Raw genomic sequence first — 22,991 nt, forward strand, 5'->3', positions numbered from 1 at the left:
AGACGAATACCTAAGTACTGGTCATCTAAGAAAGCTACAACAGTGCCCAGCCAGCCTGTCCCTGGACTGTCTGTACCTGAGCCCATATTGTTCACTCTCAAGCCCAGCCTCCCCATGCCACGTCCATCCAATTATTCTCACCAGAAGCCCAGCCTCCCGAATCTATCCACTTCTCTCCACCCCCCAGCACTGTTCCGATCCCAGCCGTCCATCTCCAGCCTGGAGGCCCATGGCACCCAGCCTCTCTTCCCTGCCTACTCCTGCTCCCTCGTTCCCCAAACAGACACTTTCTTCCCAGTATCAGCTCCCAGAGGCTACGCTAACAACCCTACGTGCACTTCCACCCTCACAACTCACCCGCCACGCTCTGCCCAGTCCCTCCAAGGCACTGGCCCCAGCTTCCCTCAGGACCTCTGCATGCGCTAAGCCCTAGGTTGCATCCTAAGAGGCTGCAGGCCCAAGGGCCACAGGCACCTTTGCCACCAAAACCACCTGTGCCTCTCTGCCACTTGAGTGGGGGCCACGAAGGTGACAAGGAATATACAGCTTAGCTGCACCACTTCCAACCCAGCCCCCTGGGTTGAGGGGATGAGGGGGATGAGGCCATCCCCTCCTCCCTGGTCCAGAAACCATGGCCCCCTTTGCCTAGCATTCTGTTGCATGGTCAAGTCTTCCCCCACTGGACGGTGGGGAAGCCACAAGATCAGAGATCATGTGAGTCAAGCTTTGGCTAGTCCTCTCCAGGGAACTAATTCCCCATCCCCAGATGGGACCTTAGCGGAAGGGCCTCAGCAACTGGCCTGGGGATGGGCACATGAACCAGGCTGGCCAATAGAAACCACCCCTGAGACTTTGGCTGGAAACCACAGTATGGTCATCAACCCTCACGTCCTGTACAAAAATAAATAATTAGCAAGAGCAGAGCGGATGAGAAGAACGGAGAGGGAGAGGGAAATTGAGTCTGGAAGAGCCCTCTGGGTCCCAGGACCAGCCATGTCTGAAGCCTGAGAACCCTGGGATGGTTGCAATCTTGTCAGCCCCAAACCTGAGCCGTTTGCAGCTTCTGATCTCCCATCCTCACTCCGGCGCCTCTCCAGCACTCAGCTCTCAGGGGAGTCAACGAAGCTGGGAGTGTGAAGCTAGGACAACTACAGGGCTGAAGAGGGGCGTGTGGGATGGTGGAAAGAGAATGGAAAGGGGCAAAAGGGGGAGCGTCTGCACAGACACCACGGGGATCAGTCCACGGAGCCCAAAGACGCCGAGGATACCTGGGCAGGGCCTCTGAGGAGGCTGGGGCCGGGATGGACGCCAAATCAAGACCCGAAGGCGTAGAGCCGACTCCCTGGGGTGAGGATGGGGCCGGGGTCGTTCGCCAAGAGGAGGCCATGGACTGAGCCTGCCCACCCCCAGCGCGGGCCCAACGGGGCCGCCGCGACTACTTCTCCCTTGGTGGTCCGTATGATGGCGGCACGTGGCCTCAGCGACTGGATGTGACGTGCGGCAGGAGCCTCATTCGGACGCGGGCAGGCTGAGAGACAGAGCCCCCGCCGCCCCCACGGGCCCGGCCCCCCGCCCCAACCAGCCCTCGCGGCACCGCTCACCGCCCGACGGTTCCCTTGGTGACAGCCTGAAATCGCAGAACCGCTCCGCGCCGCTTCCTCCCGCCCCGCCGAGGCACGCTGAGCCGTGATTGGAGGGGAGATTGGCCCCGCCCACATCTCACGCGCAGCCGGCGGAAGGTCGTAGGGCACCTCCGCTGGAACTGTAGACCCGCGCAGAGCGTGGCCCTCCCCACTTTCCGCTTCCGAAGTGTGTCAGCCTGTGTAAACCTCCACAGTGCTTCCTACTCTCTGACACAATACACGTTTTATTTGTTAGTTTACCTCAACCAGACTCTCTGCGAGAGGGTTCTTTGGGTTTGCGATGGGACACCGAAAGTGCTGGACCACGCATCCTCTAGGCAACGCCCCTGCCTTGCTCAGGCTCTGACCTGACCCAGCCTCAGTCTGTGAACCCCGGGGCCAAGTACTTCGTTTGGCCCGCCTACGCCGCCGTCTGCACAAGTGCAAGTGGGAATGGTTGGACCGCAAGCGAAGCTGCCCGCATCTGCCCCACTTAAAGATGGCGGCAACACCGCCCCACTCCCTGGACCCGCGGGCGTCCCCGGAAGTGACCGGCCGGCCCGGCCTGCGCGAACGGAAATACTCGAGCCTAGCCGAAGGAGCCCGATCCCCAAGTCCCATCGCGGAGCAACGCGGGGCGGTGGCGTCGGCGGCTGCGCAGGCGCACAGCGCAGGCCGGGCGGAAAGAGCCGAAGCGGGCAGGCGGCGGAAATATCCGAAGCGGTGGGGCGCCCGAGGCCGTTGCGGACCTCCGCGCCGAAGCCGTTGCTGCCGCGGAAGCCGACCCTCCTCCAGTACACGGCCGTCGCCACCGCAGCCCCCGCCTCCCTCTTCCGACCCGAGCCGCAACCCCCTCGGGAAGGGAGCGAGTGAACGGGCCAGTGGCGCGGCCTGAGGACCCCGCGTCCGCAGCCGCCGCTGGGCCTGAGGACACCGGGGCGGGCGAGGGGGAGGAGGGAGCGGCGGGTGGGGGCGGGGCCGAGCGGACACGAGAACAGCCGAGTGGGCCCGAGTGCTGCCGAGCGAGCCCGAGGCGCCGGGCCAGGCCGGAGCCGACTACGGGAGCCGACGCGGGCCGCGCGGTGGGCGCGGAGCGGCGCGGCAGGCCGGGCGGGCGGCGGCAGCAGCCGAAGAGGCCGCGGCGGCGGGTCCGAGTGGCGGAGGCGGCAAGGGCGGCGGCGGCGGGGGGCCGGGTGGCCGGGGTCCCGGGCCCCGCAGGGGCGGCAGCGGCGGCGGCGGCAGGATGATCAAGCTGTTCTCGCTGAAGCAGCAGAAGAAGGAGGAGGAGTCGGCGGGCGGCACCAAGGGCAGCAGCAAGAAGGCGTCGGCGGCGCAGCTGCGGATCCAGAAGGGTAAGGAGTCGGGATGGGGGTGGAGGTCGGAGGTCAGGGCCTGGCTTGGGGTAATGCGGTCGCCAGGGGTCAGAGGTGTCAGAAATGGGGGGGCCGCGGATGTGGGGATCGGAGATCAGGGCCTGGGGATTGAGGGATCAGGGGTGGAGTAATAGTCACTGAAGTGGTCAGAGATGCGGGGCCGAGGATGGGGCACTGAAGGTATTTGAAAAGCCAGATGTCTGATATTAGGGACTGAGAATCTGAGGGTGGCAGTGTAGTGGGGGGACCGGGAACTCGAGAGTCTGCGGGGTCAGACGGGAACCTGGGTGAAAGGCAGAGGAGATATGGATAGTGGGGGCCGAGGATTGAGGATCCGAGTGGGAGATTTAGTGTTTTATGCTGGGGTCAGTGGGAATCAGAGTCAGGCGTGGTGAAGTACGTTCTGGGGCCTGGGTTTCGTGGGTCTGGGGGGGGCGTCACATGGCAATTTGGGGTTTAGGGTGACAGGAGGAGGAGGGAGGGACAGTGGGTGCCAGAGATTAGAGATAGGAGTAGAGTTGGGTTTAGACCATGGTGCTGGAGATGCTGGAAATCTTATAGTCAGAACAGTGTAAGGTAGGAGGGCTGGGAACTAACAGATCTGGGGGTCAGATGGGAACCTGGGTTTGGGATGATAGGCAGAAAGAGGAGTATATGGATCTTGGGGACCAGGGATTGGTGGGGGGATGATTTAGGGTATGGAGGGGAAAAAGGTCTTTGAGTTTGGGCAGATAATTGGGGACTCCTCTAGAAGGTGGGGGTTATGGCCAGGGATCCTGGGTGTGGGGTAGTCAGAGGCTCTTGGAGGGCACATGGGAGTGGGGGCATTTAGGAGCTGGGTTGCGGGGGGACCCAGCTGTTGGGTGCTGGGACTTAGGGCTGTGGATTCAGAAGAGTTGGAACTTACCCTGGGCCAGGAGCTCAAGCACAGTCACAATTGAACATGTGTGTTTGTGGTGTTCTGTAGATCCAGAAGAGCCTGCCTGGAGACTGGGGAGCAGAAAGAGCAGGGAGAGGGTTGGGGATGTGTCCCACTGCCCAGGACAAAGCTGGGGTCCTGGAGGAGGCTATGGAGGCTCTGCTGGCACCTGCACCTGCTCTGAACACCCTCCTCTCTCTCCCTCTTTCTTTCTCTCTGTTTCCCTTTTCTGCTGTGAAAACCTAGACATAAACGAGCTGAATCTGCCCAAGACGTGCGACATCAGCTTCTCAGATCCAGACGACCTCCTCAACTTCAAGCTGGTTATCTGTCCTGATGAGGTGAGGGCACACTCAGCTGGACTCCCAGGCACGGCGGGTGGCCCCACCTCAAGTAGGGATACCTGGTTCACCTGCCAGGCCTTGCTGGATGGGATCCCAGCTCCTCTTTTCTTCCTTCACAGGGCTTCTACAAGAGCGGGAAGTTTGTGTTCAGTTTTAAGGTGAGTCTCGGTGGGCCGGGGTGGCTCCCTGGGCTGAGGAAGCAACAGCTGAGGCCCCGGCCAGGCACTGCTGGGGCACCTATCCACCTCCCCTCTCTTTTCCTGGAGCCAGGTGGGCCAGGGTTACCCGCATGACCCCCCCAAGGTGAAGTGTGAGACGATGGTTTATCACCCCAACATTGACCTCGAGGGCAACGTCTGCCTCAACATTCTCAGGTGAGGGCACTAGCCCTCCACAGCTCCCCCCAGCCCTGCCTGCCAGGCACCCTTCATGGCCTTGCACTACACCAGTCTCTGTCCATTCCTTACCCCTTGTGGTGCGTGTTCGTCTGTCTCTTCATCTCCACATTTTCTTCCTCGTGGCTTGACCTTGGCTTTCTCCATGGTCTGTCCTTCTCTGCACCCTCCTGCTAGCTTCTCCCATCCGCACTGTCCCGTGCCCTGGGCCTGATCTGTCCGGTCCCAGCAGGGCCTCTGGCGGCTTCCCACTCACCAGCCCCTGATCATGATGTTCTCTGCCCACAGAGAGGACTGGAAGCCAGTCCTTACGATAAACTCCATAATTTATGGCCTGCAGTATCTCTTCTTGGTGAGTAGGGGCGGGGGCGCTGGGGCTGGGGGAGGTTGGACTTCTGCCCCTTGGGCTTGTTGACCCCCACCCATACCGGCCACAGGAGCCCAACCCTGAAGACCCACTGAACAAGGAAGCCGCCGAGGTCCTGCAGAACAACCGGAGGCTGTTTGAGCAGAACGTGCAGCGCTCCATGCGGGGTGGCTATATTGGCTCCACCTACTTCGAGCGCTGCCTGAAATAGGGTTGGCGCATACACACCCCTGCCAGGGCCACCAGCCCCGGCGTCCCCTGCAAATATTTATTGGGGGCCACAGGTGGGGGGGGGCATGGGGCAGCCGGTGGGGGAATCCCATGCCCTGACCTGCCACCCCTCCCTGCCACCCGCTCCTAGTTTTTTTTTTTTTTTTAAACCACCATGTGATTGAGGTCGGCGCTGCCTCCCCCGACCCGCTCAGCGATGGGAAATGAATTGGCTTGTCTAGCCCCACGCTGGGTGCTGTCCAGCCCCCCTAATCTGGGCTCTGGGGTGGGAGGCCAAGGGTGGCTGGGCACCCGGCACCCCACCCCTGCACCACTGGAGGTCCCGCCAGGCTATTAAAGGGGAATGTTACTGCATGGCCTCTGCCTCTTCCTTTTGTGGGGTGGGAGGGGCAGGTGATGTCCACCAGGGCTCCTGCAGCAAGCGCGGTGGGAGTTGTGTGATCACAGGTGGCGTTAGGGGGCCCCCCCCGCCCCCGCATCAGCAGGCTGCCCAGTGCCTGGGGCAGCCCTGGGAGTCGTGAGGGGACCAAGCCCCAGGCCTCGGGCAGGGTGGGATGAATCCCACTCCGGAACAAAGGAGGGGCAGGATCCAGTAACCACAGGCTTCCTGGCCAGTAAGCCAACATACAAGAAAGTCCGCACCATCTCCTGTTCTGCCCCCTTCTGCCATGGGAGGGCCTGACGAGGAGAACGCTGTCTGGTGCCACCGGGTGCCTGAGGTCCAGAAACATCAGCGAGAGTTCTGGGTCCCTGAGATGAGCTGGGCCCTACAGTGGGTAACGTGGTGGGGTGCAGGGCCTCCGGGTGGCTGCCCGGAAGGGCGCCAACCCCACAAGGACCAGGACTCCGGCCGTGGCTCGGCTCCCTCAGGCTGGACTTGAACCTGTGGAACACCGAGTCTGCGGCAGGGACACGGAAGCTGGTGCGCATGCGCCTGGGGCCGGTCTGGTCCCCGGCGCGTGCGCACGCGCGCTGTTGTCCCCGCCCAGCATTCCGGGCGCCGGCGGGGCGTGTGACGTCAGGTGGTTTAATCCGGAAACGGCGGCGACCGCCGACGCGACAGAACCGAGGGTCTGTTGGTGGGCGCTCTGGGGCTCCCAGCGAGAAGAGCGTGACCCGGAAACGGAAGCGAGTCCCTGTCGCAACTCCGGTGAGTGGCCCCTACTGGGGTGCGGGCCCTGGGTGGACGCGTGGGTGGCGGCGTACGAGGGCCTCGCCCCTCTCTGGGACCCGGCCTTATCATCAGAGGACCCCATGCTGTCTTGCCTTCAGTGGTCAACACCCCGAATGGCCCCCCAGGCTTTCCTGCGTGAACAAGGCACCCCAACACTTAGCATCCCTCCCTCTGTACAGGAGTCCGCAACGCCCCCCAACCTTATTCTCCGCGCCCAGATTCCCTCAGCATTTAGGACCCCCGCCCCAAACCGAATTCCATGCATACGCTGTCAGCTTCAGGGCCGCCCCCATCCACCCTGTTTCTAGCACTCGCAGCCTCCACCTCCTCCTGTCAGGGACCCTCTCAAGTGCCCTGTCCTTGGCGCTCAGGGTTCCAAGTGCCCCCTACCCCCGTCAGCCCAAACACGGCCATCTCCAGTCTCAGTCCACCGAACACGCTAGGGCCTCATCGCAGGGTCTGCAGGACGAGGTGGAAGCCTTGAACCTCTGTGGGGGCACTGTGATGGAGGAGGGGTTGGGGTGGGCACGTTGTCCCCACTCATGTCCCTGGGGCTACCCAAGTTCCAGACTCCACTCTTTTGGCCTTCCATTCACGCCTTTTCTCCCTGCTCGGCCCTTTCCATTTTGGGAGCCCCCATCTGTCCCTGCCCATACACAGTGTGACCCCAGCTCTGCCTCATGCCCTCGTTTTGGGCCTCACACCACTCTGCAGTAAGGCTTCACACTTGCCCCAGTCCTACCGGTGGGCTCCTGCGGCCATGGACCTGCTATTTGGGCGCCGGAAGACGCCGGAGGAGCTGCTGCGGCAGAACCAGCGCGCGCTGAACCGCGCCATGCGAGAGCTGGACCGTGAGCGACAGAAGCTAGAGACCCAGGAGAAGAAAATCATTGCAGACATCAAGAAAATGGCCAAGCAGGGCCAGATGGTAAGCTCGATTGGGCACAGCCTGGGACACAGGCCAGTGCTGTTGCTTGTTCACACACTGGGGCTGCAGCAAACTGGACATGCTGAGCACCAACAGGGAGGTGCTTCTAGGGAAATGAAGGGTTGAGTGGGGCTTTCCCTAGTTTCAGGGTCCAAAAGGCTGCCTCTGTGGAGGTGGTAACAGAGCCAAACGTTGAGTAAGGAAGAGAGTGAGCCCGTGAAAATCCAAGTGGCAAGTGTGTCAGATAGAACAGCAAGTGTGTCAGATGGAAGAGCAGATGCTCCATGAGAGAGTGATGGGTGAGCTCAGAGGAGTGGATGTGGGCCAGACCACTTGGAATCGTGGGCCACAGTGGGAGCCCACGTGGCATGGGATGCACTGGCCCTGGGGGCCAGTGAGCAGAGAGATGGGCACAGCCTGAACCGCTGGGGAGCAGCACCTTTGATGGGCGACAGAGCTTTGGCCTGAGCAGCTGGGTTGAGGCGCCATTTCCTGGGATGGGCAAAGCAAGGAAGAGCTCTGGGGAGGAAGTGAAAAGGTGAGGTTTGGAAGTGTTCGTGTGTGAATCAGGATCCTGTACTTGAGGTGAGGGCCTGTGTGAGGTGGAGGGAGACACACATTCTTTGGCCAGGAGAGAAATTCAGGAATGGGTGTTGACTCTATAGACATGGAGAGAAAAGGACCCCTCAAGGGTGGCCCCACCTTTCTTCCTCTCATTTCTGGAGCAGAGATGAGAAGGCCGCAGAGGAGTCTGTGCAGTGGTGACCCAAGAGGCATGAGGGCGAGAGGGAACAGTGGCCAGTGGGAGCAGGCACATAGGAGCCCCTGAAAGCCTCAGTGGGCATGGTGGAGTGGCAGTGAGCACACTCCCAAGGCTGGCTCCCTGCCACCTCTGTCCCCTCGCAGGACGCCGTGCGTATCATGGCAAGAGACCTGGTGCGCACAAGGCGGTACGTGCGCAAGTTTGTGTTGATGCGGGCCAACATCCAAGCTGTGTCCCTCAAGATCCAGACACTCAAGTCTAACAACTCAATGGCACAAGCCATGAAGGGCGTCACCAAGGCCATGGGCACCATGAACAGACAGGTGCGCCTCTCCCGATCCCCCTCCCTACCCCTGCTAACCTCAGGGGCCAGACTCACCCTCCTCCCACTTCCAGCTGAAGTTGCCCCAGATCCAGAAGATCATGATGGAGTTCGAGCGGCAGGCGGAGATTATGGACATGAAGGAGGAGATGATGAACGATGCCATTGACGATGCCATGGGTGACGAGGACGATGAAGAGGAGAGGTTTGGAGACAGGAGGCAGGAGGGTGGGGACAGAGGGGATGCCTGGCCCTCCGGGTGCCTGGCCCTCATAGTTCTTTTTTTTTTACCTAGTGACGCTGTTGTAGCCCAGGTCCTGGACGAGCTGGGGTTGAGCCTGACCGATGAGCTGTCAAGTGAGTGTCCAGACCCTGGGCCCTGTCCTGCGCGCAGCTCAGCCATCGCGCAGACCCTCCCTCTCCCAGCATTACTCCTTCCAGCAGGGGCTCTCTTCCTAACCCCCCTTCTCTGCAGACCTCCCCTCCACTGGAGGCTCCCTCAGTGTGGCTGCCAGTGGGAAGAAAGCAGAGGCTGCAGCCTCCGCCCTAGTCGATGCAGACGCAGACCTGGAGGAGCGGCTCAAAAACCTTCGAAGGGACTGACTGCACACACAACACACCCCCGTGCCACCCTAGGGAGCCAGCGGAGGGCCCAGCATTTTCATTGTACCTTCTGCAATAAAAGAAGTTGGCCACTAGTCTTGGGCCTGTGTGAGTGGCCTGATGTGAGCCAGGCTGGGAGTCTGGTGACAGGGCTGACAGGAGTTGCTCAGGCAGGGCTTGGTCATGTGTGCCACATTAGCTGGGGTATAAGACAGAGGGCTGGAAGTTTTCTCGTTTTGGCGGGAGTGGACAGACCAAGCCCACCCGTCTTCAGGGCTTGGGATGTGAAAATGAGCAGCAGACACTGGCCCAGCACCCCCAAGAAGGCAGGCTCCCCAGACATCCTGGTAGCATCCCAGGAGTGCAGGCCTGTCCCCCAGGGATACACTGCCCAACTCCGCTTAGCCCAGCCCACCCAGCTCACTTTGATGAGCTGGTTGCGAGAAACAGTTCCAAGCCAGTCCAGGAAGCTCTCGGGGAGAATGAGCTGCCGTGCAGCACCTACCTGGGGATTCACCCTGCCTGCCCACAGGTTAGCCTGGGTCTGCCTACCTACCGGGTGACCCTCCTACCCACCAGACACTCCCCAGATCGCAAAGGGCCCAGGAGGGATGCTGCTCCCCGCTCCCTGGACACCCAGGTGGCCGGAGACAAGTGCCCCACCCCCATCTGGCCCAACAGGGTTTGGTGAGGGATCGGTAACAGCCAGAGACCAGGCCCCCAGGACCACTGCCCCCACCAACCAAGGCCTGAGTAACGGGTGAAGTTTTTATTAAATCCACAGAAGTAAAAACCATATTGTGAGGGGCTGGGGTATGGGCCACCAAGGAGTGGGAACCAGGCCACCGGAGGAAGGAGGAGAGGAGAGAGAAGAGGAGGTGACAGGACAGAACAGAGAACAGAGCCAGGTTGGAGCGGCTCGGGGGCTGCCCAGCCTCAGGGGCCATCACCAGGGCCACTGGACAGGTCCTGGGCGCTCAGGCCAGCACCAGGCAGGCTCAGCGGCGGGGGCTCCACCAGAACAGCGGAGAACTTGGTGTCACCAAAGGCTTCGTTCATGCGAGTCTCAAAGAAGCGCTGCAGGCCAATGATGGACTGCACATCGGCCTTGTCCTGCCGGGCAAATTACAGTGGATGGGTCCTAGGTCGCCCACCTCTCTGCCCCCAGCCTCCCCTCCCCAACCCATCCCCACCCCAACAGGCTCACCTCTGTCAGCTTGTTGAACTGCTTGAACATGCGGCCCACATCCTGGGCAAACTCCTGGGGGGAGCTGTAGGGGGGTGACAACTTCTCCTGGAGACGGGCTCGAATCAGCGTCAAGTCCAGGGTGCCGCCGGGCTGATCCTTCGAGCAGAGGCCACAGGCTGAAGGTGAGGCCAAACAGCCCCTGCACCTCCCACCCTCCCAAGTCCCAGAACTCACCAGGGAGAAGGTGGAGTCAGTAGCCAGCTGGTGCAGGGGCCGGCAGGGCTCATGGCAGAAGAGGGCCAGCAGGACGCGCTCACACTTCTGCAGGCGTTACATGAACATCAGAGTCATAGGGGACTTGGGGTGCTGCTGGCCAAACCAAGGGAGTGGGCCCCACCCTCACCTGCTGGTTGGCTGGCGAGAGCTTGGCCACCACACCAGTGCTGTCACCCCCATCCAGGTTTAGGCTGCCATCCTCCTCCTTCAGGTCGGGTAGCACGTGGCAGAGAGAGCAGCTCCACTCCTCCCTAGAGGAAACAGACCGTGAGGGGCTGCACGGCACCTGGCCCAGCCCTCCGCCCTACAGACCCCGCACAGCCTCGCACCCTGGCACATCCTGCAGGGCAGGCAGGTGGCAGTCCAGGTGGAAGCAGAACTCGCACTGGTTGCACATGACCAGGTCGCCTGGCTTCTGGCAGACACGGCAGATGGTGGCACTGTCATCCAGGGCACCTGGGCCACCAGCTGGGGCTGAGGTGCCCTCAGGGGCCACCACCTCCAGGCCTGAGCTGGTGCTGCCACTGGGTGAAGCCAGGCGGGGGCCCTCGGCGCCGGGGCCCTCGGCCAGGGCCATCAACACAGGTTTGGTCTCGGGGCCCTCAGTGGCGGCAGGCGGGGCCCCAATGGCAGCCTCTGTTTCTTCCTCCTGTGAGGAGGTGAGGGGTGTTCAGAGGGGTGCCGGCCTGGGCAGTAGATCCTCATCTCCCAGCCACAGTCACTTGGGCAGGCTCACCTTGACGATGGCCATGCCAGGCAGGGGCGGAGCGCCAGGGGCCCCTGGGGGCGCAGTCCCAGGCTGTCCAGCTGCAACAGCTGCAGCACCTCGCTCAATGACGATGAGGTTGTAATCCTCAGTGGTGCTGCCTGGGAAGACCTTGAAGACTGGTGGCTGGCTGTCAGCCGTGAGATCCAAGTCCAGGCGTTCGAGGCTCACCCGTGGCACCTTACGCATGAGGCCACTCACCTCACCATCACTTGAGCGGGACCTGTGGGCGCGGCTTGGTGTGAGCGCCCCACCCCTATGGCCACCCTGTCCCTATAACCACCAAAGGGCAGCCACACTCACCGCTTCACCCCTGACACGTGGGGCTCTGCACTCGAGTAAGGGTCATCTGCTCAGAACACAGAAAACAGGTTGGGGTGGACATAGGGCACTGCAGCTCTCCCACCTACTGGGGGGGCAGAATCACTCACCTGACCCGAAGCCATAGCCTTCCTGCACCTCCATAGGCTGTGGGCAGAGCAAGTGGACCTCAGTGGACAGGTATCCCACAGGACCCCGTGCCTCTTTCCTCCCACTATGGTCCCCTCCCTGGCTCACCTGGCTGCTGCCAGAGCCCTGCTTGCTCAAAGGCCCTGGAGCCCGAGGAGGGGCCATGGGTACAGGGCCTGTGGAGTTGGCGCCAGGACGTTCTGCCACGATCTTGCCTGCAGTAAAGAAGTAAAACAGTGTAAGAAAGTGAGTGCAGTGCCTGGGATGGCAGGGTGCAGCAAGAGAAAGACAAAAACCCACCAAAGGCCTCTGCACTCTTGGTCCAGGCATTGAGGTCCCACTGGAACTTCATCTCACCGTGTGGCTCCACAGGGTCCACGATCATCTTGAGGGCCCGGTGCAGCTGGAAGTAGATCTGGGGGTGGGCAGTACATGAGCACACGGGCAGTGAACAGGGCTCCAGGGTCTTGGGAGGTGCCTACCTGGAACCCACCACCTGGGTGCCCACCAGCACACACCAGCTTCTTGGAGAGTAGCAGAGCGGTGTTGTTGTCACTTTCCAGAGCCCATGAGGCAAAGCGCAGGATGTGTTCCTGGTGCTTCTGGATCTTGGTCATGGTCCAGTGCTGGCGCTCCAGGCGCTCCTGCTGCCCCTCAGTCACCTTCTGCAGGTGGAGAGCAGATGGGGTCAGGGAGGACAAAGCACCAGAACCTCTCCCCACCCAAGGAGGGCATCAGCAGCCAGCAGAGGGCGCCAAACCCCAGGACGATTCCACCTGAGGTAGAGTGAGCTGCCAACAGAGAAGGACCACGCAGCGGGTACCTGGGCGTCGTTAACCAGCACACGGCCCCGCTTGTTCAGTTCCTTCATGATCTGCAGGATGGCCATCTTAACGTCCACCTGCACGCGCTTCTGTACATCAGACACTTGGCGGATCCTGGGTAGCAGAGTGCGTGAGGTCAGGGCCACTCAGGCAGGTGCTCACCCAGAGCCACCCCACCCCCCGCCCCAGCACAGCACAGGCACCCACACTTACGAGCTGCGAACCTCCTTGGTGTTCTTCTGCAATGTCGCATGCTTGTCCCCGAGGCGCTTCACCAGTGAGGCCAGGAGCTTGCGCTGGTTCCTCACAGCATCCTCCAGGAACTGGTACCTGAGGGCAGATAGAGGTGGGCCCGGGCGCCCAGCACAGGAACAGGCAGCACCCACCCACCAAGCCTCAGGACTCACTGGTGGTCCTTGTGGGCGTTGAGCTGGCAGTCCCGGCAGGTGAGGGTGTCGCAACTCTCGCAAAACAGCACAAGGGGCTCGTGCTTGTGCACGTTGCAATACACCGTGCGCTCACCGTCCCTCGACTTGGCTGGTCCTGGGGAATGGGATCTATGAAGCGGGAGCTCATCCTCACCACCTCCAGCTCGAGGAGCGGACAGAGATCAGGGCCTCACTTCCTGCCTGTCCTGCAACCCTGGGCTATCTGCCGGAAGGACCCAGAGGGCCTACAGCAGTGGACAGGGAGGAGCAGAGATCCTTGCTCTCAAAACCCTCTGCCCTCAGCCTGACCGAGAGGGTCACACCCCTCTCCTTTCAGCTTCTGGAGGTGACAGCTTGACGTAGACTGACGGCCTCTGCCAGGAGAGACCTCCCCGCTGTTCCCTCTGCTGAAACCTCCTCCAGGTGGACACTCAAGAAAGCTCCTCCACCTCTGAAGCCCTGCCCCCATCCGCCACTGGGCTCCCTTTCTCCTCCGCTCACAGAAGATTCTGTCCAGCAGGGGAGGGGATTCTGGCTACTGTGGCATCCCAGCACACACAACATTTGCTTTCTGGCTCAGACAAAAAGCAAATCAGGGCTTAAAAGAGACCGTCAGATACATTTTCCTCATAAGCCATGCCTGGTGACCTCCCCTCTCTTCTCTGCTAAAAGGAGACCACACCATCTTAACGACCCACGGGGGAACCTGCAAAGCCTTCTCAGGCTGGAGAGATACGATATCAGACCAGGACCCTCAGAGAGGCGTCAGGCCCCTGTGCTGGGACAAAGGTCCTACGGCTCAGAGCAACACTCCCCAAAGACTAATACACCACGTTGACCCCCCAGCCCTCCCCAGAGGCTGTTGCCACTAGAAAACGGAGAACATCCATCCTTCTTTCCTCCCCAATCCCTATCATGTCTCGTTACCACACCAACCCAGCGTGAGACATAGGAACATTTCGATACAAATAAACCGAGCCTCAGCTCCTCTAAATATTGCCCGCTCTTGCACCCTGACTCTTGCCTGGAACCCAGGACCCCCTGGAGACCCCTGCCCTTCTCTCCTGGCTCCTCATGCCCCACAGGAACCATCTCTACCCAAGTTTTCCCATCAAAACTGTCCTCTGGGCTGGTGCAGCCACAGTGACTACCAAAACGCCACTCATGGGGAGTCCTGGGCCAAACACCAAGCGCAAGCCCCTCTCCATAGCACTTCCAACACACTCACAGAAAAATCTGGAAATACCAAGCTAGGCTGTGAAATACCTGTGACCCAATGATAAGAACACTTCCAGCACTCACTGGTCAGTGATAGTCTGACGACTCTACCAACTTGTTAAGACACAAGGCCCAAAGATCTCACTTTCCCCTACAGAGGCTTAAAACAGGTGCCAGGGAACCTCTGGTCCAGGAGGTCCCTCACATCATTCCCCCAACACCCTGCATTTCCCTGTCCATACATGCGGATCTCTCTACCATTGGAGGCCTATCCCCTGCCTAGGGGGGTTCCCTGATGAGCTTCCTCAAGCCCTCTATACACCCCCTGCGGCACCATGAGATCCCCTGTGAACTCCCCCCACTCCCTGCCTGTGGCTTTTCCCCTGCCACTGGACCTGCAGAGACTGCCCACCAGAGCCCCAGCCTCCCCCTTTTTGAGTTCTGCCCTCAGGCCCTTCAGTTGGTACCCTGTAGAGAAACTCCCTGAGATCCTTCCACCGTCTACAACTACCATCATAAGCAACTGAAGGCATAGAGAGGAGAACAGCAAGGGCAGCCCCCTGCACGTTGCGTACCAGTGGAACGCACAGTGTGGTCCTTGGTGTACTTCACCCGCTGGTGTGCCTCCACACACGTCTCACACAGCGGCTCAGAGCACTCCACACAGTAACTGGTGGCCGGGGCATTATCCTCACAGCTAGTGCAGCACTGCTGAGCAAAGGCAGAGTCAGAAGAGACAGAACCACCAAAGAAATCTGCATTTAGAACCAAGAAATACGACATGAAGAAAGGTGGGGGCCTTACTTAGCCTAGACAACCTGCCCTAAGCTTTCTACTACGGGGACAGTAAAGCCTGGAGCTGGTACCACGCTCTGGTCTAGTGACCCCTACTCATGGCCAGAGACCTCCTGGGGGTTGCTTGGGCGAGACATACCTGATTCGCATCCTGGGAATCGGTGGCAGCCTTGCTGCCACTGTCGCGCATGAAGTAATTCTCCACAATATCTTTGGAGAAACACTGCTGCTTACATACTGGACAGTCCACCACTACGAAAAACACGAAGAAACAAAACCATCGCATGGTGAGCGCATCCCCCCACTGGGCCCCAAACTCCATCCCCTGCCGAGCCGAGACGACCCTCCCCTCCCGGAGGAAGAACCAAACCCTTCTTTTACCGAACTTTAAACAGTCGCCCCATCTCAGTACCCGGGACACAGCCCACTGCCCACACACGTTCCGGCCACTCTTCGGGTCCCCATCCTCTCGCCCAGGCGACTCCCGCCATCGTCACGCTGGGAACCGACCCCCAGTCCCCGAGCCTCAAAGGGATCAAAGGCTGCGGGGTGGGGGAGGGGCCGCCCCCGGCCCCACCGCACTCACCAGCGCCGTCGCCCGCCGCACCTCCGTCCCCTGAGCTGTTGGCGGCGGCAGGCGCCGCGGGCCCGAGGCAGGCGCTGCAGGCCGAGTGCAGGCAGGGTAACAGGCGCGGTTCCCTCTCGGGCCGCAGGCGCTCCCGGCACACGCCGCAGTGCTCCAGCAGTTCCAGCGCCTCGCCGCCGCCCCCCGCGGGCGACGATGCCGATGCGGACGCCGCCGCCGAGGCAGAAGCCGAGGCCGTGGCCGAGGAGGCGGCGACGCGCTTCTCGGCGCCCGCCGAGCCCTCTCCCGGGCCCGGGCTGCCTGAGGCAGCCGCTGCCGCCGCCGAGGCCGCCGCCGCCGAGGCCGCCATTCACACGCCGCCGGGGGCGCCCAGGGGGGGAGGAGGGGCGCGGGGCCCGCCGCGCAGGCGCAGACGCGCTCGCCGCCAACGGCTGGGCCGCTGCCGCCGCGAGGCCTAGCGCCGCCACGCGCCGCCTAGGTCGCCGCCCGCTGCGCGCGGGGCGCTGCCGAGGCCCGGCCGGCCGCTGCCCGCTCTCCTGTCTCCGCCGCCGCCCGCGCTTCCGTCTCAGCGGCGACCGAAACCAGCGCCACGCGGCACGCGCACAACCGCTCGACCGCGCGCCCGCTCGCAGAAAGAGCCGCGGCTGGGGGGCGGGACAGAAATAACTGGCGCCGACGCCGTCGCGCACGCGCACTGGGCGCCTCTCGCCCGGGGGCGGGGCCGGGGCGGGCCGGGGCGGGGGAGGCCATGAGTACGCACGCGCCTGAGCGGGCTCCTCCCACCCCCGCCTCCACCACCCGCAGCGCCGCTCGTGCGGCAGGGGCGGGGCATCTGCGTCGTCGCCGCCGCAGCCTGGTCCACCGGCCGGGCTCGCGTCCGTTATTGTAGTCCCTGCTCCAGGCCGTTTACTCCGCACGCGCGCCGGCAGTCCGTTCTTCCACCTCGATCCCCGCCCCTTTGCCCGCCTGGGGAGGTCTCCAGTTGCTGCGTCGACTAGCGTTCCCTAGAGGGGGCGGGGCCGAGAGCTAGGGAAGATGCTGGGCCCAGGGAGAGGGGCGAAGGGTCCCCATCCCGTGGAGGAAGTACTGTTCTAAACCGGGACTTAGACTTTGGGGTTTTAACCTTTTTATTGTTTAACATGAGCAACACTGAAACCTGACTAAATCAAATAGATCCCACGGGGCTCAGAACACCGAGACTGAAATCCCGCCTGGCCCTGCAAGCGCCCCTTGCCATATTTTAGCCCGCCACTGCGCTGGCCTTGATGCTCTTCAAGCGGGCGGACTGAACCGCAACAGTGGGGAAATTCTGAGCGGGAAGCAGGGTCTGCGTGGGGCGATCCATCTGTGGGCAGAGGCAGGATCTGTAGAGAGGGGAAGCCTGCCTCAGTGGGGAGCAGTATCTGCGTGCGGGGAGGGTGTTCCCGTCTGAGGAAGGACGTAGAGTGTCTGGTGAGAATTCTGTCAGATGGGGGAAGCTAGGCCTGGAGGGAATCCTATTCGAGAGAAACGGGGGTGGGGCAGGGTCCGTGGGGAGAGAGGAGTCCTGTCTGAGCTGAGAAGGAGGGAAGCAGGGCCTAAGGCTGGAGCTGGCGGAGGAGGGGTCCTGACGGAGAGGAAAGCAAGATCAGTGGGAGGGGATCCCGTCGGAGGTGGGAGTGGGGCCTGTGGGAAGGGATCCTCTCTGAAGTCACTAGGCACGGAGAATACTTGAGGCAAGGGTGCCTTGGAGCCTCTGCCTGGGATGGGCCTTCGTCCCTGTGCAGGGCTCCTCAGTCCTGCGGTTGCCAGTCCAGGGGGAGGCTTGGGCGGCAGCTCTGAGACGATGCAGAGAATCTGGAGGGCCGGCACGTCCAGCCCCCAGACCCTACTCCGCCTCCCGCGGGCTTGACCACGCAAAAGCTTCAGGGGAGCGGGGCGCAGCCTCCCCCACCCCAGCTCCCCTAGGCGCCCACACGCGGTGTAGGTGGCGGTGGTGGAAGTGCGTCCGGCGCTGCTCTTGTTGCCGCAGGGCCTGGGGGGAACTCGGGCCTATTGTCTCCGCGCCTGCCTTTGTTCCAGCTCGAGTGCGGCCCCAAAATCCGGGCCCCGCCCCGCCCCGCCCCGCCCCGCCCCGCCCCTTCAGCCGCCGGAGCGCCCACCGCCCGGTCCGCGCGAGGCCCCGCCCCCCCACTGACTAGCCCGCCCCGGCTCAGCCCCTCCCCCCGAGGCCTGGGCTGCATACCCTCGCCTCCTTCCTCCGACAATTGGGAAGGAAAGTTGGTGGCTGGCAGCGCCGAAGTTGAGGTGCGGAATCCTTTAGTGATATTTGTTGAGTACTTTCCATGCCCCCTCCCGCTCTCTGCGCTGGGCCCCAAAATCACCGGGTTGTGTCGGGTAGAGATGATCCATACCTACCCTGGCCGCCCACCCCCGCCCGGGCAGATGCGGGGCTGTCGAGGGCCAGACAGTCGCAATAAGTAGGTGATGGTAAAGAGTGTAGGAGTGGACTTGCCTCGGGGCTGCCCCCAAACACCTGGGGGAAGAACCGTTCAGGGGAGAAACAAGTGCAAAGGCCCGGAGGCAGACAGGCACACCCGGAGGAGTGACAGGAAGAGCGGTGGGAGATGCCTAGAGGTTGCTGGACAGCTTGCTGGGGATGGGTTGAGCCCTCCGGTTGCCCCTGGTATGGTCCCTTCACTAGACCTTGGCAACTGTTTCAGAACAGCATCCGTGCGGGCAGGTTCACCTGGAAATCAGGCTCGGGCAAACTCAGGGAAGCGCACGGGAGCATCCTGGGACTGGCCGAGACAGTGGGCATACGGGAGGGCAAGGCCAGGCCAGAAGCCTTCCTCAGAGGCCCTCTCCGAGGAGCCAGCCTGTCCAGAGCTGAGCGGCAGAACGTGGGCACATCTTGACTCTGCCCCCCAGTGGGCCAGTGTCATCGTGTACTCTCCTCCCCTGTGTGCCTTGTCCACCCTTCACAGGCATCTCGCCCTTTCCAGTCCTGGACCACTGGAAACTGCCTGTATCCTGGCTTTGTAGACAGGGCTCAAGGGGTGAAGCCACGTGCAGGAGGTGCCAGCCAGACCACCACCCCTTGCAGGCGCCTGCCTGCAGACAGCCATCCTTACTGCCTCTTCACTTCCCAAACTCTGCGCTTGCTCCCGATTCTCCCTCTGACCTTCAGGTGTCACCCCCAAAGCCACTTCCTGGGGAAGCCTTGTAGCTGCATCGCTCTGATCTCTTTCTCCACCTTCACAGGTTTCATCTGGGAACTGGGCGATTGTGGTAGTTGCACAACATCATGAATGTACTTAATGCCACTGAATTGTATGCTTACAAAGCGTTGAAATGGCAATTTTTTTAGATTTCTTTTTTGGCTGCGTTGGCTCTTTGTTGCTGCGCACGGACTTTCTCTAGTTGCGGCGAGCGGGTTTCTCATTGCGGTGGCTTCTCTTATTGCGGAGCACGAGCTCTAGGCGCGTGGGCTTCAGTAGTTGTGGCACGTGGGCTTCAGTAGTTGTGGCTCTCAGGCTCAGTAGTTGTGGCTCGCTGGTTCTAGAGCGCAGGGTCAGGAGTTGTGGTGCACGGGCTTAGTTGCTCCGAGGCATGTGGGATCTTCCTGGGCCAGGGCTCAAACCCGTGTCCCCTGCATTGGCAGGAGGATTCTTAACCACTGCGCCACCAGGGAAGTCCCTGAAGTGGCAATTTTATGTGTATTTTAGCACACGCATAAAAATCAGATTTTGGTGAGTCTGTCCCTTCTGACCTCTGACCTCACCGCTTGGCTCCAGCCATACAGGCTGACCTGTTGTTCCCACCTCACAGCCTTTGCACTTGCCGTTCCTTCTAGCCAGAATGTTCTTCCCACCTCCCCTTCTGGCTGGCTCCTTCTCTTCCTTCACATTTCAACTAGTGAGAATCACAAGGAAGTGAGCTCCAAACCGTTTACGTCACTGCTGCGTCTGCCATGTCTTGCTTGGGGCCTGCTCCACAGTGGGCACTCAGTCAGTGAGTAAAAGGACAAACAAATGCATGAAGATAATGACTGTCTCTACCCGGCCAGTTTTGTAGGCTACAAGATAAGGTTTGAGTTCTATTACTTTTTAAGCTTTCTTTTTAAATTGTGTTAAAACTCACATAATATCAAATCCATCAATTTAGCTATTTTGAAGTGTAAGTTCAGTGTTATTTCATACATTCACAATGTTGTGCAACCACCAGTTCATCTAATTCCAGAACGTTTTCATCACCCCAAAAGGAAACCAGTATCCATCAGCACTTACCCCCCATTCCCGCTTCCACCGGCCCCCAGCAGTGACTACTCTGCTTTCTGTCTCTATGGACTTTTAAACCTTTTGATGGCGGCTTATGATATATAGAGAAAAGCCTACACAGTGTACGTACAGTGAGCACCCTTGGTAACCAGCTCTGATAGCAAAACACAGAATGTCTCTGGCTCTCAGAAGCCTTCCACGCCCCTGGCAGTTGCCACCATCCTGACTTCTCCCACCCCGGACAGGCTTTCCTGGTATACATACGGAACCACACACAGTTTGCATGTCCACACCATGTGTTCACACGCCTTCTTCCCCGCGTTCACATTCACTTCACATTCACGTGGCTGTGTGTGGCCTTGATTCCCTCTGTGCCCACAAATATCCTACAGTTTGTTTACATGTTCTCCTCTTGGCGGCGCTTGGGTCTCTGTCCTGCTTGTGCTGCAAGCACAGTAGGGCTGCGGCAGCACCATAAGTGGCTTTTTTTTTTTTTTCGTCGCCAGGCGGCTTGCAGGGTCAACCAGAGACTGAACCTGGGCCACAGCAGTGAAAGTGCCGAGTCCTAACCACTGGACCACCAGGGAACTCCCAGTTCATGGCTTTTGGCTGGGCTTTTATTTCACTGTAAGGAGCTAACAGAAGGGTTTAGAATATGGCAGGATCGGACGCCCATTTTAAGTGTTCTAGGTAGGGAATGGATGGTAGGAGCTGGAAAGCAGAAGATAAGCGTCCATGCCGGCCAGGCAGAGAAGGCACTAGATCCCCTAAAATCACGCTTTAACGTAACTATGGTTCAGGAGTTCCCTGGTGGTCCAGTGGTTAGGACTCTGCACTTCCACTGCAGGGGGCACGGGTTTGATCCCTGGTTGATCCCGCAAGACGCCTGGCGTGGTCAAAAATAAATAAATAAAATTAATTAATTAAATTAAACAACTATGGTTCCTCCATTAGTTTCCTGTGGCCACTGTAACACATTACCACAAACTTGGTACCGTAAAACAAAACTTTAGGGACTTTGCTGGTGGCGCAGTGATTGAGAATCCGTGTGCCAACACAGGGGACACGGGTTCGAACCCAGGTCCGGGAAGATCCCACATGCCATGGAGCAACTAAGTGCGTGAGCCACAACTACTGAGCCTGCGGGTCGCAACTACTAAAGCCCGCACACCTAGAGCCTGTGCTCCTCAACAAAGAGAAGCCACCACAATGAGATGCCCTCACACCACGACAAAGAGTAGCCCCTGCTTGCTGCAACTAGAGAAAGCCCGTGCGCAGCAACAAAGACCCAATGTAGCCAAAAATAAATAAATAAATAAATTTATATTTTAAAAAATTTAATTCACAGTTCTGGAGGCCAAAATTATGAAATCTAAATGTTAGGGCCACACTTCCTCTGAAGCCTCTAGGGGTGAATCCTTCCTCACCTCTTCCAGTTTCTGGTGGCTCCAGGGGTACCTAGGCTTGTGGCTGCATCACATCAGTCTTCAAGGTCCACATCTTCAAATCACTCTCTGTTCCAACTTCATACTGACTTTTCCTCTGTTTGTCCTTCTATGGACAGAAGTGTGTCCACCCCGAAATACAATGTGATAGTATTTGGTCATGGGGCCTTTGGGAAGTAATTAGGGTTAGATGATGTCATGAGAGAGGAGCTCTGATAATGGGATTAGTGTCCTATTAAGAAGAGGCGCCAGGGGGTTCCCTGGTGTCCTAGTGGTTAGGATTCCGGGCTTCCACTGCCGTGGCCAGGGTTCAACTCCTGGTCGGAGGGACTGAGATCCTGCAAGCCGCATGGTGCAGCCAAAAATAAATAAATTTTTTTAAAAAGAGGGGGAGACACCAGAGAGTTTGCTGTGGTCACAAAGAAGAGGTCACGTGAGCGTACAGCAATACAGCAGGCTTCTCCAAGCCAAGAGAAGGGGCTTCAGAATGAAACATACCTTGCCGGCACTTTGATCTTGGACTTCCCAGCCTCCAGAATTGTGAGAAGTAAATTTCTGTCCTTTGAGTCACCTAGTCTATAGTATTTTGTTATGGCAGCCAAGCCCAACTAAGACAGTTGACAAATTTCCCTCTGCCGCTCTTGCAAGGATGCATGTGAATTTACGTTTAGAGCCGCACCCAAATAACACAGAATGATTTCCCCGTTTCCAGATCCTTGATCACAATTGCCAAGATTCTCTTTCCTGATAAGGTAACACTTCCGGGTTCTGAGGATTAGGATGTGTATATCTTTGGAGCCACCTTTCTGCCTATTGCAGCCCACATTTCACGGATGGGAAAACTGGTCCCCAGAGAGTAGAAGGTGTCATCCAGGGCCGCACAGCCTGCATGAGTTCAACCCAGTTCTGGGGAATCTCTGGCCCCCAGGGAGGACAGGGAGAGAAAGGACAGGACACAACCAGAGCCCAGAGTTTCAGCCCTTTCCCTGCAGTTAGGAACCAGGGCTCCTGGGAGAAAGCATTCCAGGGAAAGCCCCAGGTGAGCCCCAGGAGCACGAAAGAAACCTGTTAAAAGGACACAGAAGCCATACATGATGATATGACTCAAGCATCAGAAAAACAATGACTGTCATTGACTGACACACAATGAATCCACCCTATCCATGAGTTAACGGTTCTCAAAAGGAAGAGTCGAAAAATAAGCCCATCTGTCACCAAATGGTACTGCTTTTTTTTTCTCTTTTTTAGTATATTTATTTATTTTTGGCTGTGTTGGGTCTTTGCTGCTGCACACGGGCTTTCTCTAGTTGCCGCGGACGGGGGCTGCTCTTTGTTGCGGTGTGCAGGCTTCTCATTGCGGTGGCTTCTCTTGTTGCAGAGCGCGGGCTCTAGGCGTGCGGACTTCAGTAGTGGTGGCATGCGGGCCTAGCAGTTGTGGCGCACGGGCTTAGTTGCTCCGCAGCATGTGGGATCCTCCCGGACCAGGGCTTGAACCCATGTCCCCTGCCTTAGCAGGCAGATTCTTAACCACTGTACCACCAGGGAAGTCCCCATGGTGCTGCTTTTAAGGCAGCTCCTCACTCTGAGAATTCAGCACCGATTCTGCCTCCCCAAAGGAACCTGTATTTCAGGGAACACATGGCCCCAGTCCTTGATGAGATAATTAAATGCTAGAGTTTGGAAAACATCACTTCCCAAGCGGTAATGAGATTCC

The 22,991-nt window shown here is 59.6% G+C and overlaps 3 protein-coding genes across 4 annotated transcripts; 2 read left to right on the forward strand and 1 right to left on the reverse strand.

Annotated features, from left to right (window-relative positions):
* The first annotated feature begins 2,777 nt into the window (after window positions 1-2,777).
* On the forward strand, window positions 2,778-5,605 carry UBE2M (ubiquitin conjugating enzyme E2 M). The gene is made up of 6 exons (XM_030848376.3): window positions 2,778-2,974; window positions 4,161-4,255; window positions 4,378-4,416; window positions 4,529-4,632; window positions 4,942-5,005; window positions 5,091-5,605. Exons 1-6 carry the CDS (start codon window positions 2,866-2,868, stop codon window positions 5,229-5,231), a joined length of 552 nt encoding a protein of 183 aa, XP_030704236.1. The 5' UTR covers window positions 2,778-2,865; the 3' UTR covers window positions 5,232-5,605.
* Window positions 5,606-5,755: 150 nt separating this feature from the next.
* CHMP2A (charged multivesicular body protein 2A) lies at window positions 5,756-9,136 on the forward strand. 2 transcript variants are annotated; one of them, XM_030848372.2, is made up of 6 exons: window positions 5,756-6,401; window positions 7,162-7,353; window positions 8,260-8,439; window positions 8,513-8,643; window positions 8,734-8,795; window positions 8,914-9,136. In XM_030848372.2, the coding sequence occupies exons 1-6, from the start codon at window positions 6,180-6,182 to the stop codon at window positions 9,039-9,041; spliced, it is 915 nt and encodes a 304-aa protein (XP_030704232.2). In that variant the 5' UTR covers window positions 5,756-6,179; the 3' UTR covers window positions 9,042-9,136. The 2 variants fall into 2 exon arrangements, with proteins under 2 accessions (XP_030704232.2, XP_030704233.1); XM_030848373.2 differs by having other exon boundaries at window positions 6,264-6,401; window positions 7,140-7,353.
* A 659-nt stretch (window positions 9,137-9,795) lies between these two features.
* TRIM28 (tripartite motif containing 28) lies at window positions 9,796-15,937 on the reverse strand. Its single transcript, XM_030848315.3, has 17 exons — window positions 15,574-15,937; window positions 15,127-15,239; window positions 14,768-14,900; window positions 12,954-13,089; window positions 12,760-12,876; window positions 12,546-12,660; window positions 12,241-12,387; window positions 12,023-12,137; window positions 11,831-11,937; window positions 11,704-11,740; window positions 11,576-11,621; window positions 11,243-11,495; window positions 10,836-11,155; window positions 10,634-10,757; window positions 10,465-10,551; window positions 10,249-10,386; window positions 9,796-10,154 (listed from the first exon to the last, which is right to left on the reverse strand). Exons 1-17 carry the CDS (start codon window positions 15,920-15,922, stop codon window positions 9,978-9,980), a joined length of 2,514 nt encoding a protein of 837 aa, XP_030704175.1. The 5' UTR covers window positions 15,923-15,937; the 3' UTR covers window positions 9,796-9,977.
* Between the last annotated feature and the right edge of the window lie 7,054 nt (window positions 15,938-22,991).

Source organism: Globicephala melas, chromosome 19 (assembly GCF_963455315.2).
Source record: "Globicephala melas chromosome 19, mGloMel1.2, whole genome shotgun sequence".
NCBI classification, from domain to species: domain Eukaryota; kingdom Metazoa; phylum Chordata; class Mammalia; order Artiodactyla; family Delphinidae; genus Globicephala; species Globicephala melas.